Below are 23500 nucleotides of genomic sequence, written 5' to 3' on the forward strand. Positions count from 1 at the left end.
TGTATCTCTTTTGCTGAAAGCTTTGTGACAACCCAGAAAATTGCCCACAACCGGCAGAGGTAGAGACAGCTGGTGCAGCGCTCATCAGCCGTGCAGTGCCCCCCCCCCCCCCCACACACACACACACACACACACACACGACCCTGGCGGATTAAGGGCAGAATATGCCTGCGCAGTTTCAGCGGCACAGACGACGCACTGTATATTATTGATGCTGCGATAGGGATTATGACGAGTACTTCGCCTGTTTTCCTTTCACGCAACGTGTACAATACAATACAATACAATACAATAACTTTATTAATCTCAGCGGGCTGGGATAAGCTGCAGTGCGTTGTCTGTCCTGCTGAAGTTACACAGATGAGCGCCAGGCCTTACGGGATCAGGGAGCTGTGAGTGATGTATCTGCCTGTGTGTTTGCAGAGAAGTGCCACAAGGAGGGGCTGCAGGGGTACAAGATGGAGGGTAGCTGTCGCGCCTTCTGGCGTTGTGCGGGGTTCAAATCCGTGCCCGCCTGTTGCCCCCAGGGTAACACCTACGTCCAGGGCTACGGGTGTGTGGAGGACAAGTCCTGTACCGACTACTGCGGCCACGTCAAGGAAATGGAGGGAAAAGGTCAGTCTGTGGGGGCGTTGGTGATCGGTGTGATGGATGTCCAACGGGTGCAGGAACATATACACGGGTCGAGGTTTACGTTTACACGCACGAATGCAGAGGCCGTAACCACGCACGCATGCACGCCGGCAAACGACCCCCCGACACACACACTTACACACACGCGCGCGTGCGCGAAAACACACTCACACACATACACAATCTCACTCGGACACACACACACACACACACACACACACACACACACACACACACACACACACACACACACACACACACACACACTCACTCACGTACACTCATTTGTTTATTTGCCCGTCTGTTTACCTGTCTGTGTGCAGGTGTGTGCAGGGAGGATCGCGAGAAGAACTCCGTGGTGCTGTACAGCAGAGATCAAAGCAAACCGCCAGCCATGAACAGCAGGGAGTGGCACCTGAAGACCTGGTACCATCAGCACGAGGACTGGACGCACGACGGGTCAGACTGTCCCAAGCACGGCCACACCCCTCCCTGCGACACTGACCGCTTTGACCTCCTCACCTGCCGCTGTGTGATGGGCAACCTGACCTACAAGGGTGAGTATCAATCAATTCAAATCAAATCAAATCAAATTAACTGTATTATCTTACATGGAGAAATTGCAGTGGTTTAGCATGTAACATAGAGAATTTGGTACGTGGAGGGTCAGGGGTTGTGGGAAGGGTGGTAACAAGTTTCAAGTTTCAAGTTTTCAAGTTTCAAGTTTTTTATTAGTCCATAACCCCTGGGGGCATTTTGAACAATAAATACAATCAATACAATCATGATATATGCTAATATAATAAATAAATAAAAATTAAAAAGATTATGAAAAACTGTTACAGATTCTATTAATAAAGTCCAAAATATTCTTTAGCAATTTCTTTTTGTTAGTAGCAAACAACTTTTTAAATTTAAGTGCATTAGGTTTTTTCCAATAGTAAGGTGGTAACAACTCAGCTCTTTCTTCTTTGAAAAAATCACAGACAAATAAATAATGGAATTCATCACCTATGTCTTGTGATACACATTTGGTGCAAGTTCTTTCTGACCTCGGGATGTTAAGGTAACGTTCTTTCTGTACAGGCAAATTGTTGTTTAATGTTCTGAACTTCATCATTGCAACACATTGCTGATATGGCAGGTGTGTGACATAGTCTTCACATGCAAAAATATCTTTAAACATTCGATAATTCCAAAACATATTTTTTGTTCCAATTTCTGTAAACCATTTATGGATATACTGGTCATACAAGCTTCTTTTTACTTTCTGTTTAAACCATGCGCTTGAATATTGAACATTTTCTTGAGAAGTCCAAAGGCCAGGGAGACCAATTTCATTTAAGGTTTTTTCAATAAAACATAAATAATCAGATTCAATCATCTTGTTGATATACAATTTATAAGTAAAGCAGTACACAATACTAGAAAATTTATTTTTATGAATAGGACTAATCAGTTTATACCAATAGCAAAGCATTCTACATTTCATATTAACATCTAGTGAATATCTTCCAAGTTCACCAAATATCATAGCATTTGGAGTTGATTTTTTTAGTTTGAAAACAATTTTATAAAAACGTAATTGAAGTTTAGTAGCAAGTTCGCAGGAACCAAAACCCCAAACCTCACATCCATATAGTAAGATTGGAGCAATCATTTTATCGAACAGGTCAACTTGTATGTCCACAGGCAGTGACAATTGTCTACAAGTACGCAGAAGAACAAACATTGCCCTTGATGCACGATCATATAGATTCTTCTGTGCGACTGAAAATTTATTATTATAATTAATTTTAAGGCCCAAGTACATTACATCAAACACTACTTCGATTGAATTGCCATTATACGTAAACAATGGTTTATTTCTAATTTTACCTCTGGAAAAAACTATAACTTTCGTTTTGTTTACATTAATATTTAGACGCCATTTTAAACAGTATTCGTGCATTTTGTTTAGACATTCTTGCAGGTTTTTTTCAGACTCTGAGCAGATCACAGTATCATCCGCATACAGTAATAAAAACATTTGAAACAAAGCATTTACATCAGTATCTTCCATTCCAACCACAATAGCCTCCCTTGACATAGTTTGTAAACCATTACTGTTTTCCAACAAAAAAGGCTTTAGATCATTTAGAAATAGAGCAAAAAACAGCGGTGACAAGTTTTCCCCTTGTCTAACTCCACACAAACTGGGAAAATATCCAGAGCACTCACTATTAACTTTTACGCAAGACTTGGCATTTTCGTACATATTTCTTACAGTTTTTAAAAACTTCCCATTAACATCAGAACTAACTAATTTCTCCCATAAAAATGCACGGTGAACTTTATCAAACGCTTTTTCATAGTCTACAAATGCACAAAACAGTCGCTTCTTTTTGTTGAGAAAAAAATTTAATATACAATGCAAAGTAAAAACATGGTCTTGTGTTGAAAAACCTGTGCGGAAACCTGTTTGTTCTTGACCTAATTTATTATTACTCTCCAAAAAGTTTGATAACCTAGCATTTAAAATTGCACTGAAAAGTTTTCCGAAACAACTGAGTATAGTAATTTCTCTATAATTTGTGGGGTCAGCTTGGGAGCCTTTATTTTTGTACAATGGAATAATTTCGCCTACAGCCCATTGTGTTGGAACCTTTCCTGACTGCAAAACAACATTAAACAACAATACATAAATATCAATCATTCTATCATGTGACGCTTTTAAATACTCATTAATTATTTTATCTTGACCGCATGCCTTATTGTTTTTCAGCTTGTCTATACATTTGATAACTTCCTCCTTTGTAAAAGGCGCATTAAGAAATTCATTACTTGCTTCATTTAAAGGTTCATTACTATCATCCATTTCATTTTCATCACACTCTTGTAGTTTATTGAAATGTTCGAAAAACTCCGAACAAGTTGGATAGTTAGTTTTGGAATTATTTTTTTTATTTTTATTTTTATTTAGAAGATTCCAGTATGCTTTCGGGTCATTACTTCTTAACTTTCTCAAAGTTTTAACGAACTCATTATGATACAACTTGCATTCCTTTTTTATTGTCTTTTTGTATTCATTAAAAGCACTCTTTTTTTCATGTTCATTGAACGCATTTTTAAAGCGTCTTGCTTTATTTTTCGCATGTAAAAATATTTTTCTTTTCTCTTTGCATATTGCACTAAACCATGGTTGTTGGAGTTTGAATTTCTTTGAACGTGGCTTTTTCGTAACTTTTTGTTCTTTAATTACACCGATTTTCTCAGCAGAACAATTTAGAATATCACAAATCTTATTAGTAACACTATCAACGTCATCTGTTGTCGTACTCTCACTTGTAGCTAGCATATCTTGTAATTTAGTTTCAACAGTATAAATATCATCCTCATTCAGATTAACTACAAAAGCTAACTTGGTCCCATTGTTATTATCCCATTTTGGTTTTGTGTACTTGTTACCCTTTTCTCTACTTTTAGACAGCAAATCTTCATTTTTGGGGTTTTTCACATCGTCTGCTAGGCAATCATTAGCGCGTACTTCATTCTGTTTTAATAAATGCAAAACAACAGGACAGTGTACGTCAGAATAAATTTCACAAAATTCCATCACAGAAAAATATTTAACTTTCGAGAACAGATCTTTTGACAAGATGCAATAATCAACAACGCTCTTATCCTTACATGTGCATTTACCAACCCCTGTATCATCGCCAACTCTACCATTAGCAATAACTAAGCCAGTCATTTTACAAAAATCAATCAATTTAAAACCAAGGTTATTAGTATTATTATCCTGTGATGCCCGCTCACCTATTAGAGTACCAACCTCATCAGAGTCAAACAAGTCATTATCAACAAAACCTTCTGAATGCTGATCATCTTCATACAACATTTCACTCAGATGACCAGTGCGGGAATTTAAGTCTCCTAAGAGACAGACATAATCATTATTTACCCCAAACTGCATGTACACCTCTTCTAATTCAGCATAAACATCTTTATTATGGTAAGGTGATCCTTCTGGGGGAATATATAAAGCACAGAAAAGGGTGTCACGGCCAAGTATTTTCTTATCTAACTTAAAAAATAGCGCATTCTCACACATTTCTACATCCAAAAATCTATACCATATTTTCATCTCTTCTTTTATCTTATGTGACAGCTTTTTTTCTTCAAAAATAGTTATATTATTAGCAAACACTTCCCGTATTAAAACTAATACACCACCTGATTTTCTGCGAAATTTTCCTCTATTCTTATAAAATGCTATGTATCCTGGAATGTTAATCTCATCAACATCATCAAGTTTGCTCTCGCTAAAACAAATAATGTCATATTTAGCAATAAATTTGACAAATTCAGGAAATTTTAGCTTTGAAGTGATTCCACAGACATTAAGCGCTAAGCATGAGAGTATATCAGGGTTATCCTCAATACTATATTCAGTACTAAAGGAATCTCCAATCTCACTATTACCATTATGTACATCTATTTCAACAGTAGATTTGTTACATACATTCTCAACATCTAACAGGATTTTTGAACTGTTCGCTGCCAGGGGATATTTGTTTTCAAAGCATTACCTGTACGGTTACTTGAAGTGACAGCTTGCATTGTGCCCTTCGTGTATTAATAAATATACCACATAACAATCTCACTCGGACACACACACACACACAGACAGACAGACACACACACACACACACACACATACACACACACACACACACAAACACACAATGTTTAGCTTTGTTTGTTGTTTTTCTTTTTCTTCTGTTGTTGTTTATTTAACGGTTTACTACCCATTAAAGCAAGTTACACAGGACGTCAGCTGACGTCCTCACAGGCAGCGAAAGGGTGAAGTGCATGCTGTGGTGCCGATCACTTTCAGTTTAAAGATGGTCAGTCATCTGGGTGACTTGGTTAATTAGGGTGGGTCTTGTGACGTTGACAGTCTCGTGTTTAAAGATGATCAAAGATCTATTTAACTTGACTTACAAGGGTAAACATGTGATACACATCACTACATAATATTGGCCTAACGAGTACCATATAATTGTCGATATCTGGACTGAGCTGCATGAGAAAGTCACCACCCAAACGGAACACCACCCGCAGTGTTGGATTGGCTGAAACTGCATGAGATGTGTTGAGATTTCAACGAATCAGAACCCGCGGTTTGTTCTCTCCCATTTGGGTGGCACCCATTTTCGGTTCGTGCATCTCAGCCCTTTTGTCGACAATGATGGTTCAATAATTAGGGGAAAGGCTCCTAATATGGACCGGCTCCTAATATGGACCACCTCCTGTTCTAACAAACTAACGGCGCTAGAGCGCTCAAAACAATTTCAGTCGCTGTATTCACCCTCTCTGGATAACTTGCACATGTCAAAACAGTTGCAGAAACTCAAACCTCAAAACCGTTAGGTTTTTCTCTTTTTTCACTTTTGGCAGCGTTCACTCTAAATTTGCCGCCTAAAACGGACTCGTTTCTGTCCACAGCCAAAGCTTTTATCACACAAAAATTGCTATATAAGACAGCTAAGACGGTATTTGTTACATTTTAGCAGTGTTGACCCCGAGTTTCTCCTGCAAATAAAAAATAATAGCAAAATCTCACAGTATATATATGCGAGTCCCCTAATATGGACCACCTTCAACAAATCGAAGAAAATAAAAGCTAAAGGCTATTTTCATTATTTCATTAAGAAGCTTGCTGGAAATAACCTATAACTAGCCCTCGAGATTTAAAACAAATATAACAAAAAGTCTTCTTTTTGTGGAAGTTGATAATTTTACTTATTTTCACTCTGTTTTTGATAAGCTTCTTTAGTTTCCTGGTGTGCTTCAAATTAATGCTCTCATCGACCCGAAATATATATATCTAAAGCATATTTTAATTATTCTGACTTGTACACTAAGTTGTATCATGTTATTTTGAAGTATAGGGGGCTTTTTACAGTGATTCGTGAAGGCCGCTTCACTGGTCCATATTAGGCGCCCAGGCTCCTAATATGGACCATTTGTGTTTTTTCCGTATTTAATTTTTGCTGAATGTCTATCAAAGCTATTTCACTCTAATTAGTCCTAACGGTTAACCTAAGAGAGTAGGACTACCAAACACAAAATGAAACTTCTTCGCAAGAAAACAAGCTAGTTATCAGCATGGAACAAAAAGTGGTCCATCAGGGCCGGACTACCGGGGGGGTTATGGGGGTTGCGCAACCCCCCCCCCCCCCCCTAGCCTAAACATGTACCTTACTTATTTAATTTTTTTTTATTATTGCTTATTTTATGCCGTTTCATGCAAGGAGCGACCATTTTCCTATCTCAGAATATGACCTACCCGTCAGCTTCAGGGGGCTTCGCCCCCTGACCCCCACAACGAGGGGGAGGGGGGGGGGGGGGGTTCTAGGGTTTCCGGACCCCCCCCCCCCCAGCCAAAAAATAAAAATATTGAATGAGGTATGCATTTCTTTATTTTACATTGAGTTTCAATTTTTGGGGTATTAATCAGTGACAAAATCTGCTGCCTGAAACTGGTAATGATCATCCTCAGAATGCACCAGATTGCACCATTTTGCATCCTTTTTTTCAAAATTTTCCGGGGGGGCATGCCCCCGGACCCCCCTAGCAAGCTAGGCGCTTTGCGCCGTCGGCTCGGCGCTTCGCGCCTTCACACCCATATCTTCACAATATACTTTTGAAAAAGAACAGTCATAAAATGAACTGATCCGCCCCTGCCGCCAGGGGGGATGTCCCCCTGGGCCACCACTCGCAACCCCTCCCCCTCCTCTTCGCCTAGTCCGGCCCTGTCCATATTAGGAGCCCTTCCCCTACATTCGTCTAACTGTGACATTTTTACCTCTAAATCCAGCGGACCAGTGTCGACCAGGACTGGTTCTGAACTTCACCAACGAAACCATGTTGAACAGCATCCCTAAGGATCTATACGACCTTCGTTCCGTCTCGCTGGATTCAGGCTTCGCGTCCTTCCCCGGAGAATTCGGTTCACTGCTCCACCTTGCGGTGGAAGACAGGGCGGAACGCCCCCTAGCGTTCTCTCTGCGTTACAGGGAGAACATCCAGGTCCGCGAAAAGTTGGAGCTCATGCGCTCTACCCACTGCGCCAACGAAGGCTCCCTCTCTGTGACCTTGAACCCTGATTCCGTCACCGGCGAGATCAGGTCCCCGGATGGAAAGTTCGCCAATACTACCGTTTCTACCAGGGTAAGTTCGCTTTTGTTCATGGTTATGCCTTTGGCTGTTAGTGAATGATGTGCACCTAGTGTTACTCTGTTTTGTAAAGGTCAGGGCCTTGCTTTCTCGGGTGTGTTTTTTTAACAAATCTGTGAATTTTCCTTCATCTTAAAACTCTCTACAACGGGTACAAGGGGTACAACGGTATTATGAGAAAATTATAAAGAACACATTACACTAAAAACCAACTCACGAACAAGCCAACCTACTACAAGAATAAACAATATAAATTGTCGCGGTGTCTCTCATCGCTACAAAATACTGTCACGCAGAAAGAGTGTTGACGTCTGTTTGTTTTTGTTTTTGTCCTCGTTCAGGGCTTTGAAGTTGCGGGATGGAAAAATCTGACTGTGGTGTATGATGGAACGTCCTTGACCTTGTCCGCTGCTTACCGTGACCTTCACTACGTGTCACGTGTCGATGGTATGTTGTACACAGACATATGCGCGACCCGCGCGCTCTCACACACACATACACACACACGCGCACGGGCGCCCAAACGCAATTACCTACGTACACACGAAAAACATTCAACCACACACACACACACACACACACACACACACACACACACACACACACACACACATGTACACACACACCACACACACACACACACACACACACACACACACATGTACACTTTAGAGAAAGGGAGAATGTACGTTCTGGCTCACCGATTCCGACAGACCCTAAATATTAACGCAAAATAGGCTTCTGGACTAAACTTTTACTAAAATGAAACATGCGACAAAATCAGAAAAATACTGCATAAATCCATACAAAAAAAAATACAGTAAAGTAAGGTTGTTTTGAACCAATGCCGGGTCTGTCGGAATCAGTAACCCAGAACGTACATTCTCCCTTTCTCTCTGTGCAACGCTAAATTTAGTTTCCATTGAAATATTAACTAGTTGCAGCCAGCGTGCGTATTGATCCAATCTGCCATAACTACCGTATTGATCTGGTAAAAACAAACAGCAAGCCTGTCTTCTATATTCCTCCAATGGCAAGACAAGATTAAATCATGTGATAGCAACAGTTACGTCACGTCCGCCCAACACTTGGTATTGATTGTAACATAGCCTGGTGATTTTGTCATTTCATTCCGGACTCGCCTGCCGTGCGGTTGTGTTTTCTGTGAGAGAAGTGTTTTTACTGTCACTATATTTGCTAAATATTTATGTCTCAAGATAGCATTTCTGAAGAATTAGAGAGAGAAATTCTTGAATCACAAGTTGCTCATCAAAATCTATTAGATTTTTCAACACAGTCATCAACTTTAATTTTACATTCACCAACTATGGATATACCGGAATCATTGAATGAATGGAATTCTGAGCAGTTTTTAACTATTGAAGAGCACCTCAGTTACCTCAACAATTTTGTTGAAGTATTATCGCAAATGAAAAATGAAGGGCCATCTCCGAGTGGAAAACTACCTAAATTTCCTTCACGCCCAAAACGGAAACTTTCAGATTTGTATGGAGGAAAACCAAAGAAAACCAAAACAACAATGACGTTCAATGAACTCCACGAATATTTAAAGTCAAAAATTGTTGATGTAAGCATGAAAGTTAGGAAGGAAGTGTTCTTTTTTAATCCGGAAGATATCACATCATCAGCAAGTGCCATTGAAAAGTTAGTTGAGGGATATAGACACATACAAAGACAGGAGGCAACTTCAATGGGCTTCAATTTGCAATATGGAATGGTTCTAGAAATCGCATTTAAGTTTTATGAAGCAGAACAAGGCATTCATAATGAGACCTGGGATGGCTGGTTGGAAAGAAACGTTAAAATTTCTTCTACGTATGCACGGAGATTGAGGGAGATTGCCCGTTTACTATTTCCATACAGAGCCAAATTCAGCACAGTTGGGATGTCTTTTTATGAAGTCTTCAACATGAGAAAAGAACTCAAAACCATGTTTGAAAAGAATGAGGATATCAGGCTTTATTGGGCTGAGAAAGTGACGTCAATGGTTCCAAATATACATCAACAGCAATCACAAGAGTAGGCTGCAATCAGGTCACGCAACTGCCAGTTGCGCCAAAATAGGTCAACACCCTGCTTCGCGATTGGGCTGAGAAAGTGACGTCAATGGTTCCAAATATACATCAACAGCAATCACAAGAGTAGGAAAAAAGAGTTAGAGCTAACACTGCAATCAGGTCACGCAACTGCCAGTTGCGCCAAAATAGGTCAACACCCTGCTTCGCTTCGCTTCGCTTCGCTTCAAAGGCTGCCTTCGGGCGGCCGCCGAGTGTTAACTTATTCAATTGACTTGTTTATTTTATTCAAGCTTTTGATAAGTGTACTTGGTGGCTGCTTTGAAACTCAACAAAGCCTTCTCCCCTTTCACAAACACTTCCCTTTCACAAGCAACGACGTCCTCTACCCCACTGCAGTCAAAACAAAGCTGTCATAGCGGGTTTTCCCGATTGACAAAAATTCTTATTACACACTCATACTATTTGCGTTTATTCTCCAGTGGCCAATTGCATAAGAATATTCTGGTGATGAATAAACGCGCTTTGTGTCATTAGCATCTAAAGATTTCTTGTTTACAATAGTTGTGTTGATCTGATGAAGCGCGGAACTGATCTTAGGGTTGTCATGGTGAAACACTCGCTTCTGAAACAGTGCTTCCTTGTAGTTATCATGCGATATGCTCGACTTTACAACCTGTTTGCTTACACCCTTTGCTTTTTTAACCACCCCTTTCTCACTTGCAACACTGTACATCTTTGCACGCAATCCAACATACTCCTTAATTATCTTCCCATTCATTTCATCTTTCATCTTTCCAATAACCTTCTTGTTAACATTTGAGTGCAATGGTGATTCTTTAGGGTAGTCGCAAGTGTCATAAAAAGAATCTTTTCCTTTTACTGCAGGACTTTCAGCTTCTAGATCTTTGTAAATGTCATCCGCTGGAATGTCAAGTAAGAATGAATCTGTGTCTGTGTAAAGTACTCTCGATTTGGGATATCTTGGTTTCAAATAATCATACAAAAACTCAAGCATCAACAGTTTTGACAACTCTAGCACAGTAAAGCCTATGAATACTGGTTTGTCAAGCTTAACTACAAGTTTTTTCATTAAGATACCATACAGCTGTTCATGAAAGTATTTAAAGTCTTGATACTGTGGTTTGGATGTCAGCTTGATGGCCTCATTTTCTCTTGTAACAAGTCTAACATCCTTTCTCTTGTGTGGGTTTTCCATTGTCTTACCAAAGCAACTGTTGTTCATCAGTTTAAAAAAGTCTTTCTCTGATGCATCAGCGGCTTTGGTTCTCAGTTCTGTGTTTTTCATGATGTAAGGTTTCATAAACTGTTCTTGATCAAATAAAATTATACGATGAACAGCCTTCAAAATTAATCCATGTCTAATGTAAAACTGTAACAGTCTGTAGTGACACACATACTTCTTTTTGTGAAACAGATTGGGCACCAGCTTTGGAGGTTCTCTTGGGTTTACTTTTAACCTCTCAGCCGCTAAAGGATAATCATTATGTAGATCATGAAGTGATAGTGGATAGTCTAAGTCAACTTCTAGTATCCATCCCTTTCGACTGTCTGGGCCTGCTTTTAATATTGTCATCACAACACATTGTGAAAATGGTCCTGAATAGATCTTAAAGTTCCGAAGTGGAAGCGTCTGACACATTGCCCAACCATACAAATTGTTTGCATCTAGATACATGATGTAATTAGAAGGTTTCATAGGATCAAAGTCGTCCAAGTATTTGTTGTTGGCTTTGCAGTAATTGTGTGAAGCCATACTGATTCCTCCACGTAGTCCATTTTCAATCATCTGAAGTGTAGGTAGATCTGATAGCAAGTCAATCTTTACTCCTGTAAATCTAAGAAATGCATCCCAGCTCATACCTGGTGCAGATATGTAATGTGAAGGATCTAGATTGTAGTGCTTCATACATGTTCTTCTGTAATTCTCAAATATATCTGCAAGTAAACAAACATCAGCCAACAAATATTGATCATGATAATCACCCATTGTATTACATCCTAATTTATTCCATGCAGTCTTAGCGTGTTCATAGTCTTCGTCACTTATACCTTTACCCTTCAGCCGTGAGAAGTAAGCATCCTTTGGTGGTAACTCATCTTCATCAAACCTCTCCCACGAATCCATGTATTCATATGGATAGACTCCCTTTCTAACTAAGTCACTGTCAAAGTACTTACATGTGATTGGGAAAGCAGTTAGTGATGAAGATAAAGACTCAAGTGTTCCCATCAGATGTTGAGCAGAATCGTAGAAGTGTAAACTATTCAGAGTAAAGGCCATGTACTTTTCTGAAGACTGCGCAATGCATCTTGCTTTGTATTCATCAGTTACTGCCTGCATGATCAGATGTGAATCATAACCGCGCAAGTTATGGAAGAAGATTGGAAGCTTCCAAGTCTTAGGATCAAACTTTAATTGTAGATTACATTTGCTGTGTGCTGCTCCTCGGAACTGCCCACTTACATGATCATGATCTCTTACTATTGGATTGTCTGTGTTTGGTGTTAGACTTTGTTCGCATATCCAACACTGTGTGGTAGAGTTAAACTGTTCTTGGTCTTCAGGTTTCATAACAATGTCTGAAAGATTCAGTTGTTTGGAGCAGTCATTTCGCACTTGGTTCATTTGCTGTAAGAAGTTCTTTGCTGCATTAGGTCCTCTGTACAATTGCGGTTTAGAATGTTTACCATCTGAACTAACAACAATAAATGCATATGAACAGACTTGATGATTACTTAGAGTTACTGTTTTAGGTAGGTCTTTTGGTAAAGGTCCTTCATATGGCACAATGATAGATTCAAAGTCAGCATAAACAACATAAGGACTTTTCTGTAGTTTGCATACATTCTTAAAATACACTTTGCTGTCTGGCGGTGGTGTTGTTAACTTCACAACCGCATCATCAACGCTCTTACAATGTTGCTTGTGTATAAGTGCTGCATGAATTGATGGAATACGCAAGAGACATCGCCTACAAAAGTCTTGTTTACTATTGTGATTGCTTGTGCTCGCCATCAGTCTACTCATTGTACGAATCAAAGTGTAATGATATTTTACACCATCAGTCATTAGTAACATGTCAACATGGTTAGTATCACAATCACCAATCGTTGGTGAGTTCTTTGATATTCTGACTGGTTTCAGTTCATCTTCCTCATCCCACGTGTAAACATTTACGGTGATGGGTTTGTTTTGCTGTTCAAATTTGTCAATGCTTGTAATGCTGACAGGAAATTCAATACCAGTAAAGTTTAGTTTATTTCTGTATGCATGATAGTTCGACACTCTTTCTGCATTTTTCTTTACACTGTACAGTCTTGCCAGAACACACCACATAAAACATTTGTCATCATCATTCTTTATGTTCAGCACAGCACGTTTTTTGACAAGAGCAGGAGGTAAAGGTATGTAACTTCTACCTCTGATGGGGGCAAATTTACTTAGCTTCAATTCTATTTTTAGAATTTCACCTTCTGACCATCCGGATCCTTTCATCTTTGCATCCTCTGCAGCTTGCTCAAACCGTTTCATCATTTCATCTGCCCAGTTTCCATTCAATTCTGCCATAGAATTAAGTGCTAGTTGTCTGGTTGAAACATGAACTTCTAGCACCTCATCACTGATTGTTTTGTATTTTATTAAACTGACTATCTGCACTTTTACTGGAGGTTCAATCAACAAATTGTTTGGAATTTGTTCAATGGCGTCTTGCACACTGGACTGCACATTTTGAGGATCCGTTACTTGTAATTCAACGGTGTCAAATACTGTCGATAAAGATTCTAATACAGAGTCTTCCATCGCTGTGAGTTTGATTTTATAACTCAAAATAAAAATATAAATCAAAAAAATGAAGTTGCTTAGAATTCTTTCTCAGAGCTTCCATTTTTGTTAACACTATAAAATCTGAAATAAAAAATCATTTAACATTTGTACCACGTGGAACTAATTGTAATTCCTCTTTTACAAAGGCTCTTTGCGGTGCTGGTTCTCTCAAGTAATATATAGGTGGATTTGTCTCTACTACTCTCTTGATTTCATGAATGTCAATACTCCAGATTGGATCCGTTGCACGCTTCCTGCTGTCACCCTCAGCTTCACCGGGTGCATATAAATATCTGACTTTCTGATTGAAAGGTAGTAATGCCACTGGTGTTGTTGACTTTGGAGCAACAGGTATTGTTTTCTGTTTGATTGCATCAACTGGTCTTAACCCTGTAGCTTTAAATACCTCCAGATTCATTGCTCTAAGTACTGATGGTAATCTTTTGACCCATTCAGTGTTACGCAATTTACTTTCTGTGTCCAAAAATTCCTGATGGTACTGATATGAAAACAGTTTTTCTGCCAACTGTTTGTTAAAGCTCTCAACAATAGCCTGTGACCTGTGGTTTCCTGGAATACCTCTCTTCACTGTAACATGATGTTTTAACAGAAGCTGGTTGACAGCTCCTTTAAACTCCTTACCATCATCGCACTGAATCATTCTGGGATACTTTAGTGGTCCACGTCTGTAAATTTCTTGCAGGGCAACAGCTGTAGCTATAGCACTTTTCTCTGTCAACGGTTCAGCATCTTTGTATCTTGTTGCAACATCAACTACAGTCAGTGCATACTTATATTTCTTCCTTCTGACTGTGTCGTGCGGTAAATACAGCAGGTCTATTTGATGAGTGTCATTCGGTTTAATGTTAACAAAGTGTGGTCGTGTAATTTTTCTTGGTGCAGGTAAATAGATCTGCCAAACTGCCTGCTTTGACAACCATTTCTTTGCTATATCTTGAGAAACACCTGCTGCGTCACTGAGCTTGTCAATAGCAGTTCTTCCTTTCCAGTATCCTTTTGGGGAATAATATATTTTAGATAACAAAGCATCACTCATGGTTTTTTAAATGACAGAATATTAAGATTTGACAGCACGCGCAATAAAGTAAACAACAGCCATACCAATAACAATGAAAACAATCTCGCCCATTTTCTGCTCTTCTGAAGGCTGATAAAAGTCACCCAGTTTTGGAGGAGCACTTGTCTTCATTTTCTTTCCAGTTACGAGATAGTATTCTTGAATGGCTGCATCAACATTGGCAAAGGTTTTGTTTGCATGTCCTTGCTGCCTGAGTTTATCATTCATAAAGTCTAACTGCGCAATTCGTTTCTTCTCGTATTCATCCTGTGCTTTCGCCAGTTGTTCCATGGCTTTGTTGTGCCTTTCCCTCTCTTCACCATTTTGCAGTTTAGAAAACAAATAGTTGCTGCCAGAAAATGCAAGCGCATTTACAATCGCACCTCCCACCACCATAACCAAGCTAGCCATTTTATTGTCTTACATGTTTATATTTTCTGGAATAATTCCTTGCTTCACCAGGAAGTCTTTTGTTGCAAAGGAAGCTGTCACAACACCAATTAGTTTAGCACCGTCTTCGAAGTCTAACTTTCCCAAGTCGGCTGGTTTCATTCTGAGGAGACTTTTACCCAGCATTGTGTAACCTACACTCAAGCCTCCAATCACTGCAGCGTGATAAACTAGATTAACTATTGTCTTTTCAGAACTCATTTTTATGTTATCAAAATTAAAATATTAAAATTATTCCATATGAAATGAATCCACTGCAGGTACTACTGTGGGCTTTTTTATTGTTTGTACTGCTTTGTTTGTTGGTTTTGGTGTTTCTGATTTTGGTGTTTCTGGTTTTGGTCTTTCTGACACTTTATATTTGCCTTGCCAAAGTTTGTAAAGCAAGTATCCACCTCCTCCAACAACAGCTGCTACAGCTACTTTTCTGTATGATAGAAATGAAGATTTTAATTCTTGATCAGTTTGTGTGACCTTAGTCACTTCAGGAATGTTTGGTGTCTGCTCAACTTCAGACATAATGTTCTGCTTTGCCTTTTGATTTAACTTTTTTTGTCTGTTCCATTCGGCTAGTTTTTTTCCTGCTTCTACTCTACCAGGTTTCTTTGTCACTGTGTTCACTTCTGGTATTTTCGTCTGCTCCACTGTCTGCTTCAACTGATCTGTCATCTTTTTTATTCTGAAAATTAATGTGTTTGAAAGTAATTAATCCAGCAACAAATGGTACTAATAAAGCACCAAATCGATAATACAGGCCACAGGCAAGAGATTCGAGGGACTTGGAAACAACAGGGTCATGAGTTAGATCATGTGTTAAGTCTTCCTCCGAGTCGAGAGGTGTAAAATGTCCAAAAATCTTTGTGTACAAACCTATAACAGTCTGTCCAATACTTCTAACCATCTTAGAACCAAGCACTGATTCATACCGTCCATGATACTTTTCTATATCTTCTGAGGAAAGATGTTGTACTTCTTCCACAGTTAACTGCTGCCCAAGGTAGTGTTTTGTTTTTCCACAAACAGCAAGTGAATACAATCTTTCTTTTTTATCAGGTATAGTCCTACTGTCACAGATTTCAATATCTGTAGCAGTCTGCATCAGCAATTCATCACAGTTCATTTTATTTTGATGCAGAATAAAATTAAAATCTAGTAATTAAACTTGAGTAAGAACTTGGGTAGGAACTTAACAAGAACTTAGGTAGGAACTTAAGTAAGAACTTAGGTAGGAACTTAACAAGAACTTGACAAGAACTTGACAAGAACTTGACAAGAACTTGACAAGAACTTGACAAGAACTTGAGTAAGAACTTGACAAGAACTTAGTAAAAACTTGACAAGAACTTAGCAAGGATTTCTACAAACATACATACTGAACTGGTTGATCAGTTTTTAAAACCAGTTTCGAGTGCTTAGAAGATTTCAGATTATTCTTTATTCTTTCTCTCTCCTGTTTGTTTTCAATGACATCATTTTCTCGAAGGCACTCTTCAAAACTGTCACGGTCCTTTGAATAGAACAATGTTATTGTTTTGAGTTGCTCTCTAAAGTCTTTCAGAACTGCATTGTATTTTTGTGTTAATATCCAAACTGATATTAATGCATGTCGTCCACTGAATGCAAGCTTTGCTAGTGCACTTTTCTTTCTAACAATGTCACGTTCTGCTGCACAGTCATCAATAATAAACAGTGTTGGCGTGTTCTGAAAAAGATCGAAATAATGCTCCAAGCAAACATTTAGACGATCAGAAGGATTTACAATAAATATATTTTGATCAGACCATATGAATTTTCTCTCCTTGTATGTTCTGTTATGCTTTATGGTTGGACAGAATATGACTATGTGTTCAAAGTGATTTATGTAAACAGTCTGTAATAAATCCAAAACATATCTTGTTTTGCCGCAACCTGTTGCCCCACAAATCAAAGAACAGTGTGGATCTTTTGGAAGAAAATCTAGATACTTCATTTTAACACGTTCAATAAACAATATCCTGTAATCTGCTTTCAGAGATGTTTAACTGCGCATCTGACACAACAAACACGTAGATCTTAACTGATTTACTACTACTCCCTACTTCCTTTTCAATTTGTATTGTGATTCCTTCTGATCCGTTTTCAATTCGCCTTCCACTTCCATGCAGTTTGTTGTCGTCAGTTGTTCTGAGATCCAGCCATAACGCATATTTATTTGTCAAGAAATCTTCTACGCCAACACCGTGTAAATGTAGATCTTTAGCCACAAGATCAGATGTTGGGTCTTTCAATCTTCCTCCAGTAAAGTACTTTCTTGCTTCATCATAGTGTTGGTATGGCAGCATGCCAGATGCAAATATTTGGTTTGGCTGCCCTTCAATTGTGCAATATACTCTATTGATTAGTGGATTGTAAAACTTTTCTATTTGCCTTTCATATGAATCTTTTGGTTCCTCAAACAACATAAGTATTCCCTTCATTGACCTAGCTGGTGTATTCAAGTTAATGTTCCAGATTGGATCAGCCTGGCTTTTTGAAAGTGTACTGTGATTCAACACTCTTTCATAATAGATAGGCAGCTTAGAACTGTACTGATTTTCTATAAGTCTAGCCAGTTCAGGATGGTTTACAACATCAAACTCTAAAGAAATTCCAGACACCTTATACTTTGCTTCCGGGTCTTCTGAAAGCATCACACGATCATAACTATTGAAAGTCAGGTCGTATGACAGCCTGTCACGCAATGCTCCTTGATAGAAGGGAGGATGTGAATTTATGAGTTCAAAGTCAAGTGGAATACAAAATTTGTTTCCAAAAGCAACATTGACAGCGTTATCTTTTTTGTTGTCAGCTTTATCTCCGGCTCCTATTCTAACTTTTATCCCATTGTCTGACTGAATCCCTTGAAACACTCTGTTTTTCTTTTCATTGTCAGTCAACCAATTATCTGCATAAACTAAAAATACATCTGCATTATTCAATGACATCACTTCCCGCCCTTCCAGTTTGACAGTAATCTTCCTCACAATTGCTCTTCCTACATTATAAGCCAAAGTCCTATTTGCATCTGAGCCAGATTCTAATTCTAATTTGAATGATAGTCTTACAGTGCCTGGTACAATAACATCGTTCTTACCCAGATTAGGAAACCTAACAGTAAGTATTTCATTCTGATCAATAGTAGAAGGATTATTTGTGACTATAACTGTTTGCCTTATTCCTTTTACCCCGAGAGGTTCTTTCAGCCTTCTGTAAGGATCAAGAACAGAACCGAACGATTGTGCCATCTTTTTTTATTTTCAAAATAAAAAATAAGTTACAAATGGCAGAAGGTGGATTTGAAGATTTATTTGAGCCAGCGGACGACATGAGCGAAGCAATCCCTTTGGTTCCCTACCATCATTCACTGCATTATGAGGTGGCACGACATGAACTTCTGGAAGGTAAAGTTAGAGATTTCTACAAAAGTTTAGGAGAAGAACCTGATGTTTTAGATCCAAACCAGTTCAAAATGGAAGCAAATCATTTATATACAACTAGCGATAAAGGAGAAAAAGTCCAACTTACATATAAATCTAATCCTGCTAAGTTTCTATCAAAAGTTTCACTAAAACAAAAACTTACTGCTAATCGACTTAGGCAATTAGATATTGTGCCTAGCACACGGTCATCATCTTCCCATGTTGTTTCCTTACTTCAACAAGCAGAACTAGGACTACCAACTGCTACTCAAATAGAATCTGTTCCATTGCAAGATCTTAATAAACTTGCAGATGAGGCTGATCAACTTATACAAGAGATAGAGACTTCTTTTTCTGAGGAAACTTCACTGAAGACTCCACATGAACTATTACCTATGAGAGAAATAGAAGCCCTTAATCAATCACTACAAACCATCAGAGGTGAAATAGCAAATAATCTGTCAAAACTAGGTCAGCTGGATGAAGATATAAACAAAGAGAAACAAAAACTTGCTGATGCTGATGATTTGAACCTAGAACAAGAAGTAAAAAACAGAATTTCTAAGCGTTTAAAAGATTTGCAGGAGGAGAAAGCCATAAGGTTAGAAGTTCTAAGTAACAATAGAGAACAACTGAGAACACAGGTCAGCAGAATAAAAAATACAATTCAAAGAATCCTTTACGAAGACACAACTCTTGCTGAAAGAATTAGAACGCTTTTCAGAGAGCAGGGAATCACAATAGCTAGTATATTAACTGCGTTAGGATTTGCAATAAGCACATTAGTGTTAACACTCACAGGTGGCACTGTCACACCTCCACCTCCACCTTCACCTTCATCTCCATCTGATCCGGGATGGGTAAAGAAACAACTCAAACACATTGCAGAACTATTAAAGAAACTAGCAGCAAAAGCTTTGGATGCACTTCCAGGAATCATTGGTTCAATTGTTAGCTGGCTGTTATCTTTTGCAGGTAAAGTTGTTGGTTTCATGGCTGAACATCTCTGGACTCTAATAGTTTTAATTGCAGGTGTTCTGCTAACGAGAATAAAGCAAAAGTAAGCCTACACCCACTCCACCAATTACTAGAGCAGTCTTCTGCGATTCATGATCATCACTAATACTAACAGCTTGATCATCCCTAGTGACAGAATGATCTTCACCTGCAGCGTGATCTTCACTTGTCACGCTTTGTTTCTGTTCATTGTGATATGGCTGTAACATCGTTCTGATTTCTGAATTCAGTTCTTCACCCTTTCCAAGCGGCTGGGTGTCACTAGCAATAATGATTTCATTGTTATAATTTGTTATTGTTCCAATCTGCAGCTGGAGATCAGAAGGTAACATGTAAAGGCCGTTACCAACAGCAAAGTCAACTTTTGATCTTGCATAACGGAGAGAGTCTTGATACCTTTTGATGCTGGAAGGCAGATCAACTGCAGAGTTTATGACATCTTCTAAATTTGATAGCAACTGTTTCTGTGCACCAAACCCTGTGCTTGTTCTCATTATGTTTGATCGTGTCTGTGCCTGCGAGCCTAGCAAGCACCACGCATATGTTCGGATAGATTCATTGATCCTTTCAACACCTGATCCAGTGAAACCTTTGCCGGTGTCTAATATAAAAGTAGTCCATGCATTGTGGTGCTCTTGTTCTATTGATCCTAACTGTACCTGCACATTTGAAGAAAAAGATGTATGACCTGGCCAGTAATCAAAATTATACCTCCTGTGGACACCCCATAAATATAGTGTTCCCATGCCATGGTTTTTGTCTTGCTTTTGCCTAAAGTCGGTCTTAAAATCTATATTGAATTCATTGCAGAGACGCTCATACACTTTCATGTTTATCCTATTGTTGAATGGGTTCCAGCTCTTTTCATGCGGCATTGGTGCCTGAAGTTCAGACAAGATTCTCCTGCACTGATAGTAAACGTGAAATGTGTACACACACTTTGTCAGTAAGTTTGAATTATTCATGTGGTCTGCATAGGACACTCCACATCCCGTGGTTGCACAGAATATTGCAAAGTTTAACTGATTCTGATAGAACTGAATTGGGTGAGAGTTCCACATCTTTGGAACACTATCATTTTTGATTGGGGGATTTAGGTAAGAATGGAATGGGTCAGGCACTTTAACGCGAATGGATTCTGTTTCTGTTACAGCAAAGTCCAACTCATGGAAAGAAATAGTCTTTGGATTGTAATATGGTCCAGTTTTGTATTTAACATCTTTGTTGAATTTATACTGACTCATTTTTGTTGTTGAATAAAAAATGTTTATCACACTAACAAATGTGAAGACTAGTGTGCCAGTTAAACTTGCAAACCCTATCAACAATCAAAATGGAGGAATGAAAGTTGCACTGCATGAAATTATGTACAAGGTTACTTGGTATAATATCAGTAAAAAAAAGGCTAACAACTGGGTTAGAATTAATGGTAAAACACATTCTGTAGAAGATGGTTACTATGACTTCTGCACTTTAGAGAAAGAATTGTTTGCTCCAGTAGGTATTACAGCGAGTTTAAATCATGCAAGTCTCATTGCTACTCTTACTATGCCCAAAACTAGAGAAGTAAACGTTGAGTTTCCAACCAAACTCCTTGATATGCTTGGAATTACAAATTTATACAAGGGAACACGTCCCATTGACATGGATGTTAACAGTGTACTGTTTGTTCACATGAGAGAGCTTAACACATCCTATAATCTGTTTAATGATCAGCGTTCTGATCTGCTTAGGATTCTTCCACCGAGTGATGCCTCTTTTTGTAAAATGCACGTGCCAACATTTAAGACACTTCAGTTCAAGGACTTGGAGGAAGGGTGTCATGAATTCCTACACATTGATCTGAAAAATCAAAGTGGACAACCAGTTGATTGTTTGTTTAACATTACATTGGAAATAGTTCCATAAAATATTGAGTATTAAAATGTCGAGTGGACCTACAATAGCTTATCCTGTTGCATGTTCAACTATAGAGTTGAAAGATTTAGCAGACGCTATCGACTTTGAGAGCAATGCTGAAGTTGGTGCAGTGTATGCATTCGAGTTTACAGACACTGGTCATTACAAGAGAAAGGAAATCGACGATGAAAAGAAACCAAGATTTCTCAAACTAGGCCAAATCCGTGATGTTAATGTACCTGATCCAATTGTCGATGACATATACTACATGTGGAAACATCAGAATAAAAAATGGGTACTTAGTCCTGTTATAAAAAAGATTGACTGGGAAATGAAGTTTGAATTTGTGAGTCCATACACTCTTGTTGGAAAAGACGACACATTCCGTAAGTCAATCAATGCTAAACCACTAATTGTTAGCCTTGTTCCTGCGATTAACAGCAGGGGAGAAGTTGCAGTTAAACCTTTCCATAAGAACAACTATCTCATTCACAGAAAACAAAGTGTTGAAAAGGACGCTGACACCATTGTCGATTTTATACCCAAGCTTCCAATAGGGCAGAATGCAACTATGATATTTGATATAGTTGTCAGGAAAAGGGAAGAAACCACAAACACTGTTCTAATGAGAGGAATAAATCTCAACTGGAGACCATTAAATGTTGAAGAAGTCAGAGTATTTATTGCTGTTCAAAAGGATTCTAACACAATAAAAAAACAGACGTCAAACCAAAATGTTGTTGTTAACGCAGATATAAATAATTTAACAGAAATAAGAAGTATTAATCTTACTTATCTTGATTTGATTGCTTTCTACTATACAGATAAGGTGTTAAGCAATGAACAGCTTCAAAGCTTAGCAGAAACACTGGCCAGTGAGAATTAAGATAAATATTTTATATTTTGCATTAAAAGATGACTAGCAGTGTGAAGCTTTATCCTAATATTGATGAAAGTGCAGCAGAAAGTCAACAATTCAGACTGGCACACATTAGTAATATACAAAAACAACTAGAAGATGAATTAGAAAAATATTCTCGCGCTAGACGTAAGTACTCAACAACTTACAACAGCCTTTCTAATGCCAGCACTGGTTCTACTATCCTTGCATCAGCTGCAGGTGTAACGGGAACAATTCTGTTAGCTACCGGAGTAGGGACTCCAGTTTCTCTAATCCTAGGTGGTGTCGCAGCAGCAGTTGGTGGTTTATCATTTATAGCATCAGCTATAATGAAAAAAATTGTGAAAAAGCTTGAAAAACACGAATCCATTTCCACTCTTGCATCATCAAAATTGTCTAGCCTAAAACTGTCTATCAGTAAAGCACTTGAAGATTCAAAAGTTTCTGACGAAGAATTCAAACAGATACAAACAGACTTTGATGACTACAAAAGTAAGAAAGCAAGTATTCAAACAAAAACACGAGCTGAATATAACAAGCCAATCGATATAGAAGATCTGAAAAAGCAGTTTTTAAAAAAGGGGATTCAAATAGGACGGGAAGAAAAAGTAAAAATAGAATCACTTGTAAAGAGTTAACTATTCGTTTAGACAGTCACATTGCATGTATCAGATATAATTCTAACAGTGAAAGAACATATGAAGTAAAGTTTGTAAATGAGAGAGCGTATTGAGCTTAAGAATGTTGTATCAGAGAAAGGGAGAATGTACGTTCTGGGTTACTGATTCCGACAGACCCGGGATTGGTTCAAAACAACCTTACTTTACTGTATTTTTTTTTATGGATTTATGCAGTAATTTTCTGATTTTGTCGCATGTTTCATTTTAGTAAAAGTTTAGTCCAGAAGCCTATTTTGCGTTAATATTTAGGGTCTGTCGGAATCGGTGAGCCAGAACGTACATTCCCCCTTTCTCC

At 38.5% G+C, this 23500-nt stretch overlaps 2 protein-coding genes across 3 annotated transcripts in view; both read left to right on the top strand.

Moving 5' to 3' along the window:
* Positions 1–23500, top strand: part of LOC138971000 (myelin regulatory factor-like) — a 333475-nt gene that overhangs the window by 253769 nt on the left and 56206 nt on the right. The window lies entirely within an intron of this gene.
* LOC138971963 (protein PIF-like) overlaps positions 1–23500 on the top strand; it is a 49698-nt gene that overhangs the window by 5698 nt on the left and 20500 nt on the right. Inside the window, exons 8-11 of the mRNA XM_070344808.1 lie at positions 424–615; positions 957–1190; positions 7499–7851; positions 8199–8304. Coding sequence (XP_070200909.1) covers positions 424–615; positions 957–1190; positions 7499–7851; positions 8199–8304 — 885 coding nt within the window. The remainder of the gene's footprint in view (positions 1–423; positions 616–956; positions 1191–7498; positions 7852–8198; positions 8305–23500) is intronic.

Source organism: Littorina saxatilis, linkage group LG7 (assembly GCF_037325665.1).
Source record: "Littorina saxatilis isolate snail1 linkage group LG7, US_GU_Lsax_2.0, whole genome shotgun sequence".
Lineage (NCBI taxonomy): Eukaryota > Metazoa > Mollusca > Gastropoda > Littorinimorpha > Littorinidae > Littorina > Littorina saxatilis.